This window comes from Bos mutus, chromosome 5, assembly GCF_027580195.1.
Source record: "Bos mutus isolate GX-2022 chromosome 5, NWIPB_WYAK_1.1, whole genome shotgun sequence".
Lineage (NCBI taxonomy): Eukaryota > Metazoa > Chordata > Mammalia > Artiodactyla > Bovidae > Bos > Bos mutus.
This window is the reverse complement of record NC_091621.1, coordinates 86,152,476-86,170,045: the sequence shown is the minus strand read 5'-3', so window position 1 is coordinate 86,170,045 and position 17,570 is coordinate 86,152,476. Positions and strand designations below refer to the sequence as shown.

At 41.2% G+C, this 17,570-nt stretch overlaps 1 protein-coding gene across 2 annotated transcripts; it reads right to left on the bottom strand.

Annotated features, from left to right (window-relative positions):
* Positions 1-1,885: 1,885 nt before the first annotated feature.
* SPX (spexin hormone) lies at positions 1,886-10,646 on the bottom strand. 2 transcript variants are annotated; one of them, XM_070370049.1, is made up of 6 exons: positions 10,512-10,646; positions 10,033-10,113; positions 9,779-9,836; positions 9,177-9,239; positions 7,475-7,558; positions 1,886-2,260 (listed from the first exon to the last, which is right to left on the bottom strand). In XM_070370049.1, exons 1-6 carry the CDS (start codon positions 10,515-10,517, stop codon positions 2,202-2,204), a joined length of 351 nt encoding a protein of 116 aa, XP_070226150.1. In that variant the 5' UTR covers positions 10,518-10,646; the 3' UTR covers positions 1,886-2,201. The 2 variants fall into 2 exon arrangements, with proteins under 2 accessions (XP_070226150.1, XP_070226151.1); XM_070370050.1 differs by lacking the exon at positions 10,512-10,646 and having other exon boundaries at positions 10,033-10,119.
* Between the last annotated feature and the right edge of the window lie 6,924 nt (positions 10,647-17,570).

Here is a 17,570-nt window from a genome sequence, read left to right as displayed (position 1 = left end):
TATATGTATATATATATAGCAGATTCATTTTGTTGTACAGCAGAAACTAACACAACATTATAAAGCAGCTATGCATGCATGTGTGCTAAGTCACTTCAGTTGTGTCCAACTCTTTGCAACCATACGAACTGTAACCTTCTAGGCTCCTCTGTCTATGGGATTCTCCAGGCAAGAATACTGAAGTGGCTTGCCATACCCTTCTTCAGGGATAAAGCAACTATACTCAAAGTTTTTAAAAAGTAAAGCAGAAAGTTGAATAATTCTGAAAAATTGTAAATAAAATACAAGTCATACAATGTGAAAGATTTTGACCACTGATCACTTGATTCATCTCGGTTTTGAAAACGCAGAAATGAAGAGAATTGCAAAGACACTCCAGGAGAGATAGAAAGTTATAGCAAACCAGGCATATGGGTCTTCATGCAACTACTGTGTTAATGAGCACATCTTTATAACAGAAGAAAGTTCAGGAAATTCAAATACTTCTAATATTGGAGCTGGTAATATTTTAACAGCTGTTGGCCATTTAGACAGCTTTTAAAAGCTCTGTTTTAGTGGGAAATGCTTGAGATTGTTTTAGGTGGAAGAATTACTTTGTAAGATAGACTTTAAATGTATTCTCCAAATAGACGTAGTATTTAAGTAGTTCAAATGCGCAAGTCTATGTCAGGTGAGTAAATAATTCTCAATAGACTGGACATTTATACTGTCTAGAAAATCCACTTTAAAATCAAATAATAATTAATGACAGGCGTATATTTTAATGCCACAAAGAATTTTTTAATGCTAGCATATTAAGTTTTTGGCAGAGATCCATGTTACATTAACTTGAAAACAGTTGCATTATTCAATTATGAAATGAGATACAGACAAATCTTACATATAGGGTTTTGTTTACTTAATACAGTAAAACTGTAATTCCAAGTTACAGAGACATTCATATAATGATATTCTTTACCTACTCACTAATAGCTTATATACTGGTGATAATAAGAATTGACAATGCTTTCCACTTATGACAATTATCAGTAACAACTTTCAATTAATTAAGTCAGAAATAATTAACATGCTGGTCATATTGTAATTCCAAATAAATATACCATATGCTTGCTGTAGGTAGTGCATATTTTATTTTTCAGACAGTACTGAAAAACTGTCCACTGTATAGCTGACTTTAAAAACTGAATAAACTAGGCCTAGTATCATGCACTTACATTCTCGGAGTGCCTTTATGTTATGTTTTAATGCGAATAAAGTCTAGTGTGTGCTCGGTCTCTCAGTCATGTCTGACTCTTTGCAACTCTGTGAACTGCAGCCTGCCAAGCTCCTCTGTCCTTGAGATTTCTCAGGCAAGAACACTGGAGTGGGTTGCTGTTTCCTCCTCCAGGGGCAAATAAAGCCTAAAGTTCTAGACAGTTAGAGTAAGCAGTCTTTGAATCTGCTTAGCCAAGGAAAATGGCTCTAAAAAAATGATTCCTTTCTTTTGTACAATATATCCAGGAGTGGAGTATGTTTCCATCTTATTTTCCAGTAACTTTTAGATCCTTGTTTCTAAACTGAATTCAGGGAAATGCCCAGAGAGCACAGGAGAGCACCTCACTGTAGAACCTTCCACTGGCTCCTGCCTCACCAAGGGTCCCCCTCCCTTAGCAACCAGCGTGTCGTGTCTGATCACAGGGCTTCTTCCCAGTCATCCTCCCTGGTTCCCTTCCTGACAACTCACCTCTCCTGGATACTAACAATCACATTTCACTCTTTCCCATCCTCCCATGCTTCCCACCTCTCTCTCCTTGGAGGTGAAGAAAGGGGGGAAAGGAGAGGAGATTCACTGTTGAGTGCTAAGACAATGCAAGTGGGTAATAAAATGGAAAAAAAAAAAAAAAACACAACAACTAAGAATGATTAAATCAAGATGGGTATTGTAACAAAAAGAAGGAACACTCTAAACAGTCTTCAACCTAATAAGTATACATGGGTTAAATTCAAGAGTAAGACACCAGGTGATCTAAATAGGACCTGAAGTCATGGAGAAAGCAGTGATGTTCTAAGAACGCAGCATCACTTTAGCTTCTGGAAGAATAAAACTGGCTGCACAAGTTCCTAAGATTACAAATTAAGGGAAAAGGGTCCACAGGCTTTATTCACATGGCTCATGTTTTCAACAAGAATAGAATGATAATTGAATGGAATCTGGTATATTTTCACCAGTTTAGCAGACTGTCTTCTAGGAATCTGGTTTGACCCAAGTTTTCGTCTCCAGCTGTAAGGGAAAAAAATACATAACATAAACACATCCTGTTTTTTACAAGAAGAAGACACAAGATGAAGAGAACTTTAGGAAGTAAACATTTGATTTGCCCCCCTTACATTATGTCAACTCATGGCCTCTGCTACGGAATGCCCCCTAATTGGATTCTGATTGATTTTGTTAAAAAATTTCCTCCCTCAGCTTGGGACCCATCATAAAATTCATATCTAACATGTGGGTCGCCAAAGTGAATGAATTTACATGGTGTGTTTAGTAGAAATCCAAAATGGCCACATGTCTTTCTCTAAATATGCCTCATGTCTAAAATATTCACTAGTGGAACCATGCACTCGCAGCAAGGTATTGTTTCTATGCGTGCATGCATGCTAATTTGCTTTAGTCATGTCTGACTCTGTGCGACGCTATGGACTGTAGCCTGCCAGGCTTCTCTGTCCATGGGATTCTCCAGGCAAGAATACTGGAGTTGGTTGCCATGACTTCCTCCAGGGGATCTTCTGATCCAGGGATCAAACCTGAGTCTCTTACATCTCCTGCACTGGCTGGCAGATTCTTTACCACTAGCACCACCTGGGAAGTCCCACTGTTTCTATATTTCCTATTAAAATGCACTCTGGTTAGGAAAGATGCCAAAGGAACACATATTCTCTTATTAGTTCAACTAGAGGCCTGGGGTGGAAGGAAGACAAAAAGAAGGGACATTTGTTAGTTGGATGGGACTGCAAAACTTCAGAGCAGGAGGAATCACTTCTTGTGTGGGAACATACTGAGAGGACACTAGGCTCCTAGAATTAAAACTGGGTCTCAGGGCTGAAACTGACAATGCGGAAGGGAGAGGAAGTTACCAGAGGTAAATTTCACTGTTCATTTTGTCTAAGGTCATCTCTAGAGAAAACCACTTTCCTCTAGTTAGTAACATTATAGTTGGAATATCTGAGTTAGTTTAATCTGAATTGCTATCAAACTTCAAAGTACTGCAGGTAATCAGCTGCTCTATTTACTCTTTATTTTTTTTTTTTTAACTTAAACAGAAATAGATTTTATTGGATGGTATTGGGTTGCTCACAGGATCAATGTGAAGTCTTGTAAACAAGTCTAAGTACTTGAACTAAGTACTTAGAACTAAGTACTAAGAACACTTGAGTGGGTTGCCATTTCTTTCTCCACTGTGATATACAGTAGGTCCTTAATAGTTATCTGTTTTATATAGGGTAGTGTATATTTAAAGGGAGAAGGCAATGGCACCCCACTCCAGTATTCTTGCCTGGAAAATCCCATGGACGGAGGAGCCTGGTCGGCTGCAGTCCATGGGGTCACTAAGAGTCGGACACGACTGAGCGACTTCACTTTCACTTTTCACTTTCATGCATTGGAGAAGGAAATGGCAACCAACTCCACTGTTCTTGCCTGGAGAATCCCAGGGACGGGGGAGCCTGGTGGGCTGCCATCTCTGGGGTGGCACAGAGTCGGACACGACTGAAGTGACTTAGCAGCAGCAGCAGCAGCAGTGTATTTAAAGGAAAGGAAAAATAAGCCAAGAAAGGAATCATCGCTGTATATCCTCCATTAAAATAATAATCCACTACTTAAAATAAGGGCTTCCCTTGTGGCTCATCTGGTAAAGAATCTGCCTGCAATGTGGGAGACCTGGATTTGATCCCTGGGTTGGGAAGATCCCCTGGAAAAGGGAAAGTCTATCTACTCCAGTACTCTGGCCTGAAGAATTCCCATGGGGTCGCAAAGAGTCAGTCCAAATCATATCTAGGGACTTCAGAATAAAAATATAAAGATGAACACAGATTAATCTATCATGTAAGAATCCAAAATTTCCCATCAATTTAGACTAATAAAATTTTGCTTTCTAATTTCATCATCAGAGACAAGCCACTTCAGAAACTTAAAGAACTAAAAACTTGAATTTATTTTTCCAAAAGACTTGAAATGGAGACCTAGAGTCAAATCCTTCTGTAGTTTCTAATGAAGATCCTTCTCCTCTTTATTTTTTAAAAAATATTTATTAATTTAGTTGGCTGTGCTAGGTCTGAGTTGTGGCACGTGGGATCTAGTTCCCTGACCAGAAGCCCCCTGCCTTGGGAGCTCAAAGTCTCAGACATTGGACTGTCAGGGAAGTTTACCTTCTCTTTCTCTTTAAAACGAGCTCTCCTTTCTCCCTTCCAGCTCACTTTCCTTTCTGGCTCTGCAAATCTTCCCAGCAATGAAATCTCAGACTTCATGATCCCCTCATCTCTACTTGTGCTGTCCTCCTACTGACTTCAAAAATCACTAAGAATGCCAAATGTTGGATGCAGCATCTTCTACCCATGACTCAACTATTTCTCATCTTTTCATTGCAAGAATTCTGAAGGCTATGCCAGCAAGCACCCACTTTCTCTTAACTCTGCAGTTTAATTTCCTTTCCCAAATTCCCTCCAAACAAGGTTTCAGAATGGGCATAGCAGCAGTAAATCATACCACTGGGCAGGGCAAGGGAAAGATTTGTGAACTGCAATTTATTTTATTATTATTTAATTGAAAAAAATTTAAATTGGAGGATGACTGCCTTACAATGCTGTGTTAGTTTCTGCTGTACAGTGTGAATCAGTTATAAGTATACATACATCCCCTCCCTCTTGAGCCTCCCTCCCACGCCCCCATCCCACTCCTCTTTAACGACCCTTCCTACCCAACACAATCTTCTTCCTCCTTTGATTTCTCTACTCTTACTAAGCATTCTGCTATATTTGATAGTTCCCTGTGCTATGCAGTAAGACCTGGTTGCTTATCCATTCTGTGTTATGCTTTTAGCAAATAGTTACCCTGTGTTATCTGCTCTCCTTGTGGTATGCCTCAGCATAGAGCCTCCATTCCTGCTGACCTCATGACTCCACTCCCGAATGACTGCCTTAGTTTCTCACTGACTCCCCTCTCCAGCCTTCCTCTTATCACCATCCGTTTGAGAGACGGCAAGAGTTACAGATGCCCACAGCCGTGAGTTAAACTCCCCATATCACTTCTTCTAACCGCGTGGCCTTAGGAAAGGATATACACCCCAGAAAGGTTCAGTTTTCTGAGCTACAAGGATGACATTAACATCTGATGCACGGTAGATGTTCTCATATTGTAACTATTGTTCGTGCTCTGATGGTTACCCTATAAGCCATAACCAGTTACATCTTCCTTTACCATGTTCCCTCTCTGCTAAAAATCCATAGACCATGTGATTAATTCTCTGATGAAGAACCAGCTACCTCCTATTTCTCAGCCCAGTTCTAGTATGTCCCTGCCTCCTGAGAGTAGGCAAGCTACTCAATCTTTCTGTGCTTCTATTTCCTCATCTATAAAGTACGGATGATAATGGTGGGTAATCTTAGGAGGTAATTCACTTAGTACAGATGAATCAATTATTAATAAATGCATTGGGCTTCCCAGGTGGTGCTAATGGTAAAGAATCTGCCTGACAATGCAGGAGATGCTGTCTTAACCACTGGACCACCACTTCTCCACCACCATCTCCTTCTCATTTTTTCTTTTTTGTTTAACCTGCTTTTTTCTCTATCTGCCACAGTGCCTGGCACCTAGCAGACATCAATGCAGATTTGCTGAATTAAATAGTATAACCTCCTCCACGCAACCAAGTCAACTCCCATCTTGCTCTGAGTTCAAAAGACCTCTTTATCCCTGTCTCTTCAATTTGCTTCTTGTAGGGTTGTTTTTGTTTTGTTTTTCCACAACAAAACCATAAGTTTGAAGCCAGAAAGAACCTCCTGCTGTCTTCCTTTCCCAGACATCGCCCATCCAATACCAGGCAGTGAGCATAGGGTTTTCTTCATCAGCAAAGTGTCAGAGCATCAGGCCAGCAGTTTGTGCTCTGACCCACCAGGGAGTTTACCAGGTGGCTCAGTGGTACAGAATCCACCTGCCAAGTCAGGAGATGCCGGCTTGATCCCTCAGTCAGGAAGATCCCTGGGAGGAAGAAATGGCAATCCACTCTAGAATTCTTGCCTGGGAAATCCCATGGACAGAGGAGTCTGGTCAGCTACAGTCCATGGGGTCTCAGAGTCAGGCACGACTGAGCACACACTACTCACTGTATTTTTTTAAATACATTTTATCATTTAAATCATATCATAAATATGGCATCATTACAGTTTTTGAGAGCAAAATGTCTAGGTCTATTTATTATGCTTTGATGACCTCTATTGTTAACACTAATAAAAAATTACATACTTTGTTTCATTTGGCTCTTAGAGCAACCCTGCCCATGGATGTCATTATTCCTTTTTAGCAATAATGACACTAAAGCCACCCAGATAGGAAAACAGTCAGGCCAGGATTTGAACCCAGTCCTGTTATATTCCAAAGTCCAGGCTAATGTGTTACAAGATGCCTTAATGCAAATAGTGGTTTTAATGCCACCGGGACAGAGAGTCTCTATTTGAAGATCACACCTAATCCTGGCATGCAAGAAGCTGTATGTGTGCATGCTGAGTTGCTCAGTCATGTCCGACTCTTTGCGACCCCGTGGACCGTAGCCCACTAGTTTCCTCTGTCCATGGGAGTTTTCAGGAAAGAATACTGGAGTGGGTTGCCATTTTCCTCTTACAGGGGATCTTCCCAACCCAGAGATCAAACCTGAGTATCCCTGTGTCTCCTGCACTGCAGACAGATTGTTTAACCACTGAGCCATTGGGAAAATCCAAGAAGTTGAATAGTGAAACACAAATCACACAAGTTTAGCATTTAGCATCAGAACTAGCCTGTATCTCTTAGGGTGAACCATAAGAAACTGCCCTGTTTGTAAGTTAAACATGACTGATTTTCAGCTATTTCATTTGCTTCAAATTTTAATAGCAAGTAATTGGATTTGTGATTACTTGGCCTCAGTTTTTTCAAATATAAAATAATGAAGTTGGAGTCTCTAGGGTTCTAAGAGAAATAAAAGCTCCAAAAGGCTATGGATTATGGAATTAACGTGAAATCCCACCATCTCATCAAGGAAATGTTTTTACATTCTTGGGACTCACTATAATGAAAAATATGGTAGTCTGTAAATAATAAACATCTCTGAATTTCTGATGGCCTGGGCAACTGTTAATTATTTTTTAAAATCTAAATAAATAAAAGCAACTTTGTTGTATTCAACACAGAATTTCCAAAGCACTCAAAGCTTCTCTGTCCTGCAGTTAAAAGAGTTCACTATGCTTGTACCTTCTTGTGGTTTCTGCAAAAAAGCCAATAGTACAGCTGCTGCCTCTGGAAGAGTTAGTTGTTGGGAATTTGGGCTTCGTCTTTCTGGAGAAATGAAAAAACATAAACAGGTTCTATTAGCATTTAAGCATTCATATAAGTAAGTAACTGTTAGTTGCTCAGTTGTATCCAACTCCACAACCTCATGGAGCCCTCCAGGCTCCTCTATCCATGGGATTCCCCTGGCAAGAATACTAGAGTGGGTTGTCATTCCCTTCTCCAGGGCATCTTCCCGACCCTAGGATAAAATCCTGGTCTCCTGCAGTGCAGGCAGATTCTTTACCATCTGTCACCAGGGATTCCTAAATATTCATATGGATAAGTCTTATTCCACTATGCTATAATACTAGAAAAATCTCTGTGAAATAGCTTTTTGATTGCTCAGCAAAGAGCCCCTTGCACAGACTGATTTTTACAAGTTGAAACATTTCACACTTTCCTTGGACATTACTTACAGTTGGTTATATTATGACAGGGAATGGAAGAGAATTTAAACTATATACTACAGCAGATTTCACTAAAGCAAGGAGGATTAAGATAAAGAGCCCAGGAGGAATTTTCCCCCTCAGAGGTTAAAATGGGATGCCTGAGTGGAAAAGTTTAGAGGGGACTCTGCCTGGAGTCTGATCCCTGGGTCAAGAAGATCCCCTGGAGGAGGAAATGGCAACTCACTCAGTATTTCTGCTTGGAGAATTCCTTGGACAGAGGAGCCCGGTGGGGTTGCAAGAGTCAAACACGACTGAACGACTAACACACACAAACACACACACACTGCCTGGAGTCTAGTTCTTTCTTACTCCTTCCAAAGCAGTTTGAGAAAATAATCTACCTTTTGGGCCACATATAAGGCAATTATTTGACTGAAAGAGAATCTGAAAAATATTCAAAACTATTTCAAACCTAAGCTGATGGAAGACAGACCGTCCTGATTCAACACAAACCACGATTTTTGGGTATCTACAGAAGTGGGAAAACAAACCTTACCCTCCTACAGTAAATAAGGTGCCGGCTTGAAGAAGGAAAATCAAAATTTGACAAGCACCTACTACGTGCTCAAAACAGTATTTGGTATTTTTCAAAACGAGTAGACTTGGTAATTTTCAGCAATCTTGAATGCTTATCAAAATGAATGATATTGCTATTTTTTAATCCAACGGCGTGGAAAGATTATCATGAAAGAGTCTCCGGCTCCATCCTTAAAGGCCCCCCACTTCTTCACTATTTCTGGCTTTGAACCTTTTGATAGTTCTTTTCAGTAATAAAACAAAGGCGTTTGAAGTTTTTAGGCAAAGCACTATTATAATAATGACGACGATGATAACATTTGTAACAACAGAGTTTAAAGGACAACAGAGTTTAAAGGAAATCTTGAAAAGACCCTGCGTTAAACGGGAGGCTCATTTCTAGGGGCAGGCGCACAGCTCTCATACCCGTCCTGACCTCTCCGCCCTTCCCCCCGCCCCGCCACAACCCCCCGTCCCCGGCTGTCTGGAGCGGAACCCCGGCTCCCGCCACCGGATCTCTATCCTTAAGGTCAGCCGGCCCGGGCGGGGCCGGCTCTCCCTTGGGCGGCCCCGGAGCCCGCCTTCCCGGGGGCGGAGTGCGCCCTCCCGACCCGCGCGGTCTTCCGGCGCCCGCGGCCTCCTGGATCCCGCGCACTCACCGAGCGGCGGCCGGTCGGAGAGGTCCTTCCTCCGGCTCTGGTCGGAAAGGAAGCGGCGCCCCTCTGCCAAGGCGAGACAAGGGCTCAGCGCCCGCCCGGCCCGGCCGGTGGGAGTTTCCGGACCAGGAGCGGGCGAGCCGGGGTGGCGAGGCCGGTGCTCCCACCCGGGGCGCGCGGGGCTGCAGGCCTCCGGGCCCCCGGGTCCCCAGCGCGGTAGGGGGAAGAGACCACCGGGAAAGCCGCGCGCCTTCCCCAGCGCTTCGGAAGGGGCGGCGGTCTCGCTCACCAGCCAGGGCGGTGTGCCTGGGAAACCCCAATCTTGCTTTGAGCAAGAGCCAACTACCTTCCGGTTTTGGTTAGAGGATTTCTGATTATCCTCCCCACCCCACCCCCACCTCCACCCCCGACCTTTCTCCTTGATTAACTGAGACCAGGATGACCTCAATTATTTATGGGAACAACCTCGATAGTATTCTCTCTCCGCAGGTCTCCATCTGTCCCATGGATTCATGCGCCCCTTTAAGGGCCTTTAAGGCTCTTTAAGCGCCCCTTTAAGGCTCTCCCTTTACCACTGTCAAAAGAGCAAAGTGTTTGGAACATACGTGCACCCTTCAGGTAGAGCATAGCTTGAGGAGTCCAGTTCCTTCTCTCAAAGAGTCTCTACAACCCAAGAAGAGGAAGCAGTTAGTGAGGCGTTGCTGCCCAGCCCAGCATTAGAAATAAACCAGAAGGGAGGAGAGGGAACGAAAGAAAGGGAAGGGAAGGAAGGAGAAGAAAGAAGGAAAAGAAGGGAGGGAAGAAGGAAGGAAGGAGGTACCCAGCGCATAGAGGAGCCCCAATTTTTGCTTGTGATTACCTGCGGAGCACTGTTGCAATTTCCCATGAAAGAAAACACCAGGAAGAGGGTCAAGGTCATTACCACCAGACTTTTGAATCCCTGCATGAAAAGATCAAAGTTATTTCTGTGCCTATAGAATCTTCTACTTTTTTCCTTCGCTCCTGGACAATTACACCCCCCCACCTTTTTTTTTTTTTTTTGCTATGTTCTGTTTTAGCACTCAGAGTGTAGGGGGGAAGGGAGTTCCCCAGTTTATCATCTAGTTAATTCACAAAGAGATCTTTTAAAAAAATTATTTAGAAATATTTTAATTATTTAACCCAAACGAGGATTTAAGAGAATAAGTGAATTTTTTTCTTTGTAAAATCAAATGAATCTGATATTTTAAGGGCATAATGTTTGACTCTGAAATACATTAAACATGAAAGAGTTAAAAAAAAAAACTATACAGCTTTTTATAAAATAGCTAAAAAGTCTCAAATAAAACTTTTCCTTACCTTCATGTTCTGCACCTTTCCAGAAGCTGCAATAACTAGAACTTAGCCTGTGAGTTTTCTAAGTCTTGTTCTGAGAGTGGGGCTTTTAAATCTCAGTGTCAAGGATCCCTCCTGATGTTGCATGGAGTTGGTGTCTGCAGGGACTTCCTGTCAATCTTCAAGATTGAGAGCATCTGATGACTCCTCCAGGGAGATTCAGTTGCAGGAAGTGGAAAAATGATTGATGGGTGAACATCATTTACTGCCCACATCAGCCAGGAGATATTCTGAGTATATCAGCATCATAACCTTTGGTTTTCTTACTAGATTTTCAAGGCATTATTATTATTATTATTAAAAGAATGTTTAATAACCCCAGGCAGAATCAAAAGTAAATGAACAAAACTTGTCTTAGATAACTAGCTATCAAGCTATCACCAGTGAGTAAAGATGAGTCATTTGGATAGGAATGAAAAGGTTAGGGAATCTCAATGGAATATGACATCAGTCATTCACTTAATTCAGTTATTTAACAAATATTTATGGAATGCCTACTGTGTATCAGACATCCCACGGAACACAAACATGAATCAAAAAGACAAGTTTCTGCTAGTTTAGGGAAGGTAAAAATCAAAAGGGATCTGGAAGGATAAGGTGGAGTCAGAATGGGATAAGCTGGCATGGATTTAGTATTGCTGACATTCTAGGCAGAAGAAAAATGCAAAATCTTGGGATGGCAAAGAGCTTGGCTTGTTTGAAGAACAGGAAGGTGATCAATGGAGCAAAGTTGTGTAGGGGTCTGGAGAGGGTGCTATGAATTGAGGATGGAGAGGAAGAAATGGGCCAGTTCAAATGTCAATTTGGGAATAAGCAAAAGATGATGATGGCTTAGACTAGGGGAGTGCTTGTAGGGAATGGAGAGCTGTAATGAATTTGGGCGGTAGAAAATATGGACTTGTAGATAAATGGGATATGAGAGTTTAAGAAAAATAAATCAAGGATGATTCTGAGATTTTTGGCTTAAATACCAGATGAATGATGAAGCCCTAATTGGAGGGACTTCATAAGGAACCAATTTAGAGAGGGAAATTAAGAATTCTCTTTGGACATATTAAAATTAAAATATGTATTAGACATACATGGAGAAGTACAAAGTAAGCAGTTGCAGATGCAAAACTCTAGAGCTCAGCAAACAGGTCTGTAGATTTTTTTCTAAAGGCAAGAATTATCAGATTTGAGAATTTTAAGCCAGGAAAAAATTGAAATTGAAAGAATACTTAGGGAGTGAATGGAGTTAGAGAGGAAGAGATAGAGCTCTGAAAACAAATATACAGAGATTGAGCAGAGGGAAAGTCAGCAAAGGAAGCTGAGCTGAAGCAATTGGAAAAAAGTGAAATTCCAAGAGACCATAGGATCATGGGAGCTGGGAGAATACCCAATAACACTGCAAGGTTAAACTGTGTGAGCTGAGAAGTGTCTGCTGGATTGGGAATATGATGGCTTTTGAGGAATAATGCTAGATTGGGTAGAATAGGATATGAGGAAATAAAGACCAGTGTGGACAATCTTTTTTAATTTCACCAAAAGGGGGAAAGGAAAAAGTAAACTTTGAAAAAAGATAAATGAGTGTGGTAGAAATGGGATTATTTATTTTTTTAACCTTTCAATAACATCTGAATCCTTTTAATTGAAGGAAATTTCTGAAATTCCCTAAACTATAAATTATGACTTTTGGTGGGAAGCAGTGTCCTCCCTCTATTGTAGATGCTGAACATGTCAGATACTCCTTCCCAGTCTCCCTATCAGGTAGAGTGTGGGCATGATACAGGCTTCACCAATCAGATGTATCCACTTGGATGGAGACTGGAGCTGGGAGGGAATAAGTGGGGAGTGGGAGAAGCACTTTCTGGTGCAGCAGTGGTTGTAGGATGCTCAAGTTTGTGTGGGCAATACTGGCTACAATGCTAGTGACAGATTCCTGCATGCAGTGCTGAGGAGGTGGTGATCCACCTGCAGTGTCCTTTGAAGAAAGTCCTCTTTTGCTTAAATCAACCAGGTTTGTTGGTTTCTTTTGATGACCATTTGCAGAACCTGTATGCTGATGGAGATGATCGGCAGAGGAGGAAAAATTGATCATATGGAAGAGAACTGCAAAAAGGAATTTGGAGAAGGCAAGAGGGCTATGACCCAAATATGTACAGTTCAGTTCAGTCACTCAGTTGTGTCCGACTCTTTCAACCCCATCGACTGCAGCATGCCAGGCTTCCCTGTTGATCACCAATTCCCAGAGCTTGCTCAAACACATGTCCATCGAGTCAGTGATGCCATCCAACCATTTCATCTTCTGTCGTCCCCTCTCCTCCTGCCTTCAGTCTTTCCTAGCATAAGGGTCTTTTCCAATAAGTCCGTTCTTCGCATCAGGTGGCCAAAGTATTGGAGTTTCAGCTTCAGCATCAGTCCTTCCAATGAATACTCAGGACTAGTTTCCTTTAGGATTGACTGGTTTGATCTCCTTGCTGTCCGAGGGACTCTCAAGAGTCTTCTCCAACACCACAGCTCAAAAGCATCAATTCTTTGGCACTCAGCTTTCTTTATGGTCCAACTCTCACATCCATACATGACTACTGGAAAAACCATACCTTTGATTAGACGGACCTTTGTCGGCAAAGTAATATTTCTGCTTTTTAATATGCTGTCTAGGTTGGTCATACCTTTTCTTCCAAGGAGCAAGTGTCTTTTAATTTCATGGCTGCAGTCACCATCTGCAGTGATTTTGGAGCCCAAGAAAATAAAGTCTGTCACTGTTCCCAATGTTTCCCATCTATTTGCCATGAAGTGATGAGACCAGATGCCATGATCTTAGTTTTTTGAATGTTGAGTTTTAAGCCAGGTTTTCACTCTCCTCTTTCACTTTCAGCAAGACTTTCTTTAGTTGAAACAGTTACACACACAGGCAGACAGTGAACAAGGATCAGAGTGGCCACCATGTGCTAAGGTACCATGGATGAGAGAGATGATCTCTTTCTTCTAAATGTTAGAGTAGTGCTCTGCAGGTATTTATTAATGTGTTTTTGAATCATCTGGGAATCTCATTAAAATGTGTGTTCTGATTGAGTACAGATGGGATGGGGCCTGAGAATCTGCATTTCTAATAAACTCCCAAGTGATGCTGATAGATCCTATTCTGACCCTTGGACATTTTGAGTGGTAAATAAAAAGTGATAACACAAACTAAAAAACTTGAAAGCTTAACGTCTGCATGACTGGGAGAATGGCTAGCAATAGAAATATCAGGGCATATGGAGAAGGAACAGATGAGTTTGTCTTGGGATTGAAGCTTGATGGGTGCTGCTGCGCTGCTGCTGCCAAGTCGCTACAGTTGTGTCCGACTCTGTGCAACCCCATAGATGGCAGCCCACCAGGCTCCCTTGTCCCTGGGATTCTCCAGGCAAGAACACTGGAGTGGGTTGCCATTGCCTTCTCTGATGGGTGATGCTATCTACCTGTAAATACTTCTGCAAGAGAGATTGAGGTTTGGGCATCTGACATTTGGACTTGATAGTCATATGCAGAAAGGAGATTTGGTTAGTAAATGAGAATGAAATATATAAAGGAGTTTGTAGGTAAAAACTTAAGAAATAGTTACTCCCTTTAAAGAATAATTAAAGCAAGAAAGAGCCAGAACCATGAATGTAGTATTTTCTACTGTTTAGGAGAGGAGGAAGATAAAAATTAAGGACTAAAAGATTACGACCATATCTAGAGAAAAATCTTAACATTAAAGATTAGGTTTTAGGATTTTATAAATTAATTTCAAGGGATTGTAGCAAGTTCCAAAGAAAAAGCAATAGAAAAAAGACCATATTTTAAAAGAACTCATAACTGAAACCCAGTTATTAGGTTATCCTAACAAGCAACGGAGGAGAAGGGGATGACAGAGGATGAGATGGCTGGATGGCATCACCGACTTGATGGACGTGAGTCTGAGTGAACTCCAGGAGTTGGTGATGGACAGGGAGGCCTGGCGTGCTGTAATTCATGGGGTCGCAAAGAGTCGGACACAACTGAGCGACTGAACTGAACTGAACTGAACTGAACAAGCAACTGGGCTTCCCTGCTGGTTTAACAGGTAAAGAATCCACCTGCAATGCAGGAGTCGCAGGAGATGTGAATTTGATCCCTGGGTTGGGAAGATCCCCTGGAGGAGAGCACAGCAACCCACTGCCACTCCAGTATTCTTGCCTGAAGAATCCCATGGACAGAAGGAGCCTGGCAGGCTACAGTCCCTAGGGTTGCAAGGAGTCGGCCATGACTGAAATGACTGATCATTCATCAATAAACAACTAAAATGTCTTTTTTCCCCTTTCCATACCAAACACACACAAAGGTTCTAGAAAGAGGGACAGGAAAATAAATTGCCAGTCAAACTGTGTTTTGAAATTACGATTTTAAGAAGAAATAAATTAATGTGCTTTGTCTATAACAGGTTCGCTAATGAATTCATAAGCAGATGTTTTACGTCAAAGCCGCCATTTTCAGCATAATATGCACAAGTGAGGAGAATGGCTTTGACATGTTATCAATATTCTAGTCTTATCAAAAGTAGCATGCGAGAAGGTAAGTTTGTTCTAAAAAGGCATTGACTCCCAATCAAATGTTTTTGTTAAATCACAAAAGTTAAAGAGTTTTACAGGTCTAAATCTAGAAATGGGCTAAAAAAGAAGTTACTTATTTGATTACAAAACAGTTGACATGCAAAAACATTACATTTTATTCTGCTGACCTGATGACCTGGCAGTGGCTATTGGACAAATTGGATCCGAAACCTATTTTTCCTTCATTAAAAAAAAAAAAAAAAAAAAATTGGAGTGTAATTGCTTTACAATATTGTGTTAGTTTCTGTTGTACAAGAAGAATCAACCGTATGTATTCACATGTCCCCCTCCTCGTGAAGCTCCCTCTCTCTCACACACATACCCTCGCCCCCCCGCATTCCATCCCTCTCTGTTATCACAAGCACTGAGCTGAGCTCCCTATGCTGTGCATCAGGTTCCCGCCAGCTATCTATTTTTCACCCACGGTGGTTTACGTATGTCAATCCCCATGTCCCGTTTTGTCTCACCCTCCCCTTCCTGCATATGCCTCTGTCCACATGTTTCTTCTTAACATCTGGTCTTTCTTCCTGCCCTGCAAATAGGTTCACCCATACCATTTTCTCTAGATTGCATATACATAAATACGTGATACTTGTTTTTCTCTCTGAAACTTTTTTAAAAGGCATATTTAATGCAGATAATTTTGCTCCTATCACTGATGTTATCTGAATTCTTCTAGTCGACTTCAGGGTGCCCAGGCCCAACTTAAACAACACAAAGTTTAAACTGCATTCTCACAAGATCCGTGATTACTGTGTTCACACACACAACAGCGCCTACCTTTAGAAAAAAATTGTTTAATTTATACATTTTAAGAATGGAAGTATAGTTTATAAACAATGTTATATTAGTTTCGGGTGCAGGTTATATTAGTTTCAGGAAATTCTCCAGGCTTCTCCAGGGGGTCTTCCTGACCCAAGGATCGAACTAGTGTCTATTAAGTCTCCTGTACTACAGGCAGATTCTTAACTGTCTGAGCCACCAGAGAAGCCCTTCAGATGCACAGCAAACTAATACTCAGTTATATATATATATATATATATATAAACCTTTTTCAGATTCTTTTCCATTATAGGTTATTTCAAAATATAGTTGAATATAGTTCCCTGAATATAGTTCCCTGTGCTCTACGGTAGGTCTTCGTTGTTTATCTATTTTATATATAGTAGTGTGTATTTGTTAATCTGAAATTCTTCATTTATCTACCTTCCCCCCACTCCATCCACTTTGGTAACTGTAAGTTTGTTTTCAATGTCTGTGAGTCTATTTCTTTATTAAGTTCATTTGTATCAAATTTTTTTTTTTTTTTTTAGAAATCACATATGATGTTTGTCTTTTTCAAACAGCTCCTATCTTGGGAAAGATTACCTGGACAATATGGCTATTAAGATACTCAAAGATAGAAATTACCTCTGATGAAAGAATAGAGGATTTTGGTACTGGATGTTGAGGTCACTGGGTTTAATTCCTACTTTGTTTTGGCTTTATTCTCTGTGAAGGCCAGTCAGCTCCATAGGCCAGTTGTCTCATAAAGGGGTGGAAGAAGTTAACTCCCCAAAGAGCTACCAGCTTTAGGAGATTTAGGGCTGAGAAGGCCCACTATCCAAAATAAAACTCCCCACTCATTGGCCAATGTTTTTACCATCCTTTACTTAAGCTTTGAAGCTCAAGAATCTCTTTCCCAAAACCATATAAATACAAAACAAGTGGAACGATCTAGGAGAGGACATGGAAGGGCCAGCTGTTTTGGCCTAGTCAAATAGAGGTGACCTTTTAACAGGTCTTGGTAAAGGTAAGGCCATGGAAAAGTATCAGTTGAAGGATCTGGGGCAGATGCTATGTCCAACCTCCTACATGGATACAAGCAGACACAGAGGTTGGAACCTTTTAGCCCAGAGGAAAAGGTTAGAAAGATGTTGTTTAGTCCTTAAGTCGTGTCTGACCCTTTGTGACCCCTTGGACTCCAGCACACCAGGCCTCCCTGTCCTTCACCATTAGAAAGACGTACTGGATATTTAATAATGGATTCAAGACTCGCAGTTCAACAGACAATAGTCAAGATTTGTGGTTTAATGATCGGATGCAACAAACTTATTGTGTACCTTAACTGATAGATTTGTCCAGTGGCTTTTGGCCTTACTAAAGTTTATGATCAAAACACTGCTGCCATTAAGTGACTTTAAGTCATGAATACTTAAATATTATATATTACTTCCATGTTGAGAAAAAAAATTAAGCATTTCTCCACCAATTTCTAAATTCACTGCTCACTTTGTTTTACCTGAAGCCTATTTCTGATTATAATTAAACAATTTGGAAATGAAAGATGTGATGATCCTTCTATAAAAAAGAAAACTGCATATTCAGTTCAGTTCAGTTCAGTCACTCAGTCGTGTCCGACTCTTTGCGACCCCATGAATTGCAG

Excerpts from the sequence above, each read along its gene's own strand:
- SPX (XM_070370049.1), bottom strand. Across the intron at positions 9,837-10,032 it reads ATTGCAACAGTGCTCCGCAG|AGACTCTTTGAGAGAAGGAA; the intron begins GTAATCACAAGC and ends CTTGGGTTGTAG. Across the intron at positions 9,240-9,778 it reads GCTCTACCTGAAGGGTGCAC|AGGGGCGCCGCTTCCTTTCC; the intron begins GTATGTTCCAAA and ends TCGCCTTGGCAG.